General features: G+C 49.7%; 1 protein-coding gene across 1 annotated transcript in view; it reads right to left on the minus strand.

Annotated features, from left to right (window-relative positions):
* Window positions 1-52: 52 nt before the first annotated feature.
* Window positions 53-764, minus strand: part of ELAC2 (elaC ribonuclease Z 2) — a 20,105-nt gene continuing 19,393 nt past the window's right edge. Inside the window, exons 20-21 of the mRNA XM_015586687.2 lie at window positions 349-448; window positions 53-275 (exon numbers count right to left, since the gene is read on the minus strand). Coding sequence (XP_015442173.1) covers window positions 147-275; window positions 349-448 — 229 coding nt within the window. The 3' untranslated portion in view covers window positions 53-146. The remainder of the gene's footprint in view (window positions 276-348; window positions 449-764) is intronic.

The raw sequence follows: 764 nt of genomic DNA on the forward strand, positions 1-764 counted from the left end.
CATTAAGAAGAGTCCTCTGCTGAAGAAGCACTTGGGCTCCAGGTCCATACAGCTGGTCCTGGGCCAGAACTCTCTCCCCTGAACCTATGGTCTGTCTGCGTGTGAGGACGACAACCAGAGGCTGTCAGGACCAGAGTAGGCTGCCTCTACTCACCCATCTGGACCAGAGCCTCACAAGGCATGGTGTCCCCTGAGTAGACCAGTTTCCAGCCAGATACGTGGACCAGCGCACAGCCAAAAGCATGCTTGCAATGCCGGACCAGGCAAGTCTGAAACTGAAGGAGCAGGGGAAGGGCTCTGCAGTTGTGCTCCCGACCTCCCCTCCCCACCTGCGGCCACCCCCTTTACCTCTTCCAAATCACATGTTCCCAGAAGCGAACTAATCAACATTTCAATTGCAGGGTTGGAGACATCAGCTCCTTTCTGAAGGCATTTGGCAGGAATCATACTGTGAGAAATAAAAAATTTAAATGAATAAAAAAATTTAACTTGAATCAAAGTTAAGTCTCTGGCTAGAAAGCTCCAAAATCATTATAGAGAGAGGGAAGGAGGGAGGGAGGAAGAAAGGAGAAGGGAAGGAGGAAAAAAAGGAAGGAAGGATGGATTTAAATCAGTTACTAAGACGGGAAAGGACAGTCGATTAAAAAGAGACAGACCAAAACCTCCAGGCCACTGAGAAAAACCTAATGCGTGAGCTGCCCATGGCTAACTAAGGTCATAGCGGGCCCTTCTCAAGTGGGCTGTGGATGGACACCAGGTGGATG

The sequence above is a fragment of the Pteropus alecto genome, unplaced genomic scaffold (assembly GCF_000325575.1).
Source record: "Pteropus alecto unplaced genomic scaffold, ASM32557v1 scaffold52, whole genome shotgun sequence".
In the NCBI taxonomy this organism is placed as follows: domain Eukaryota; kingdom Metazoa; phylum Chordata; class Mammalia; order Chiroptera; family Pteropodidae; genus Pteropus; species Pteropus alecto.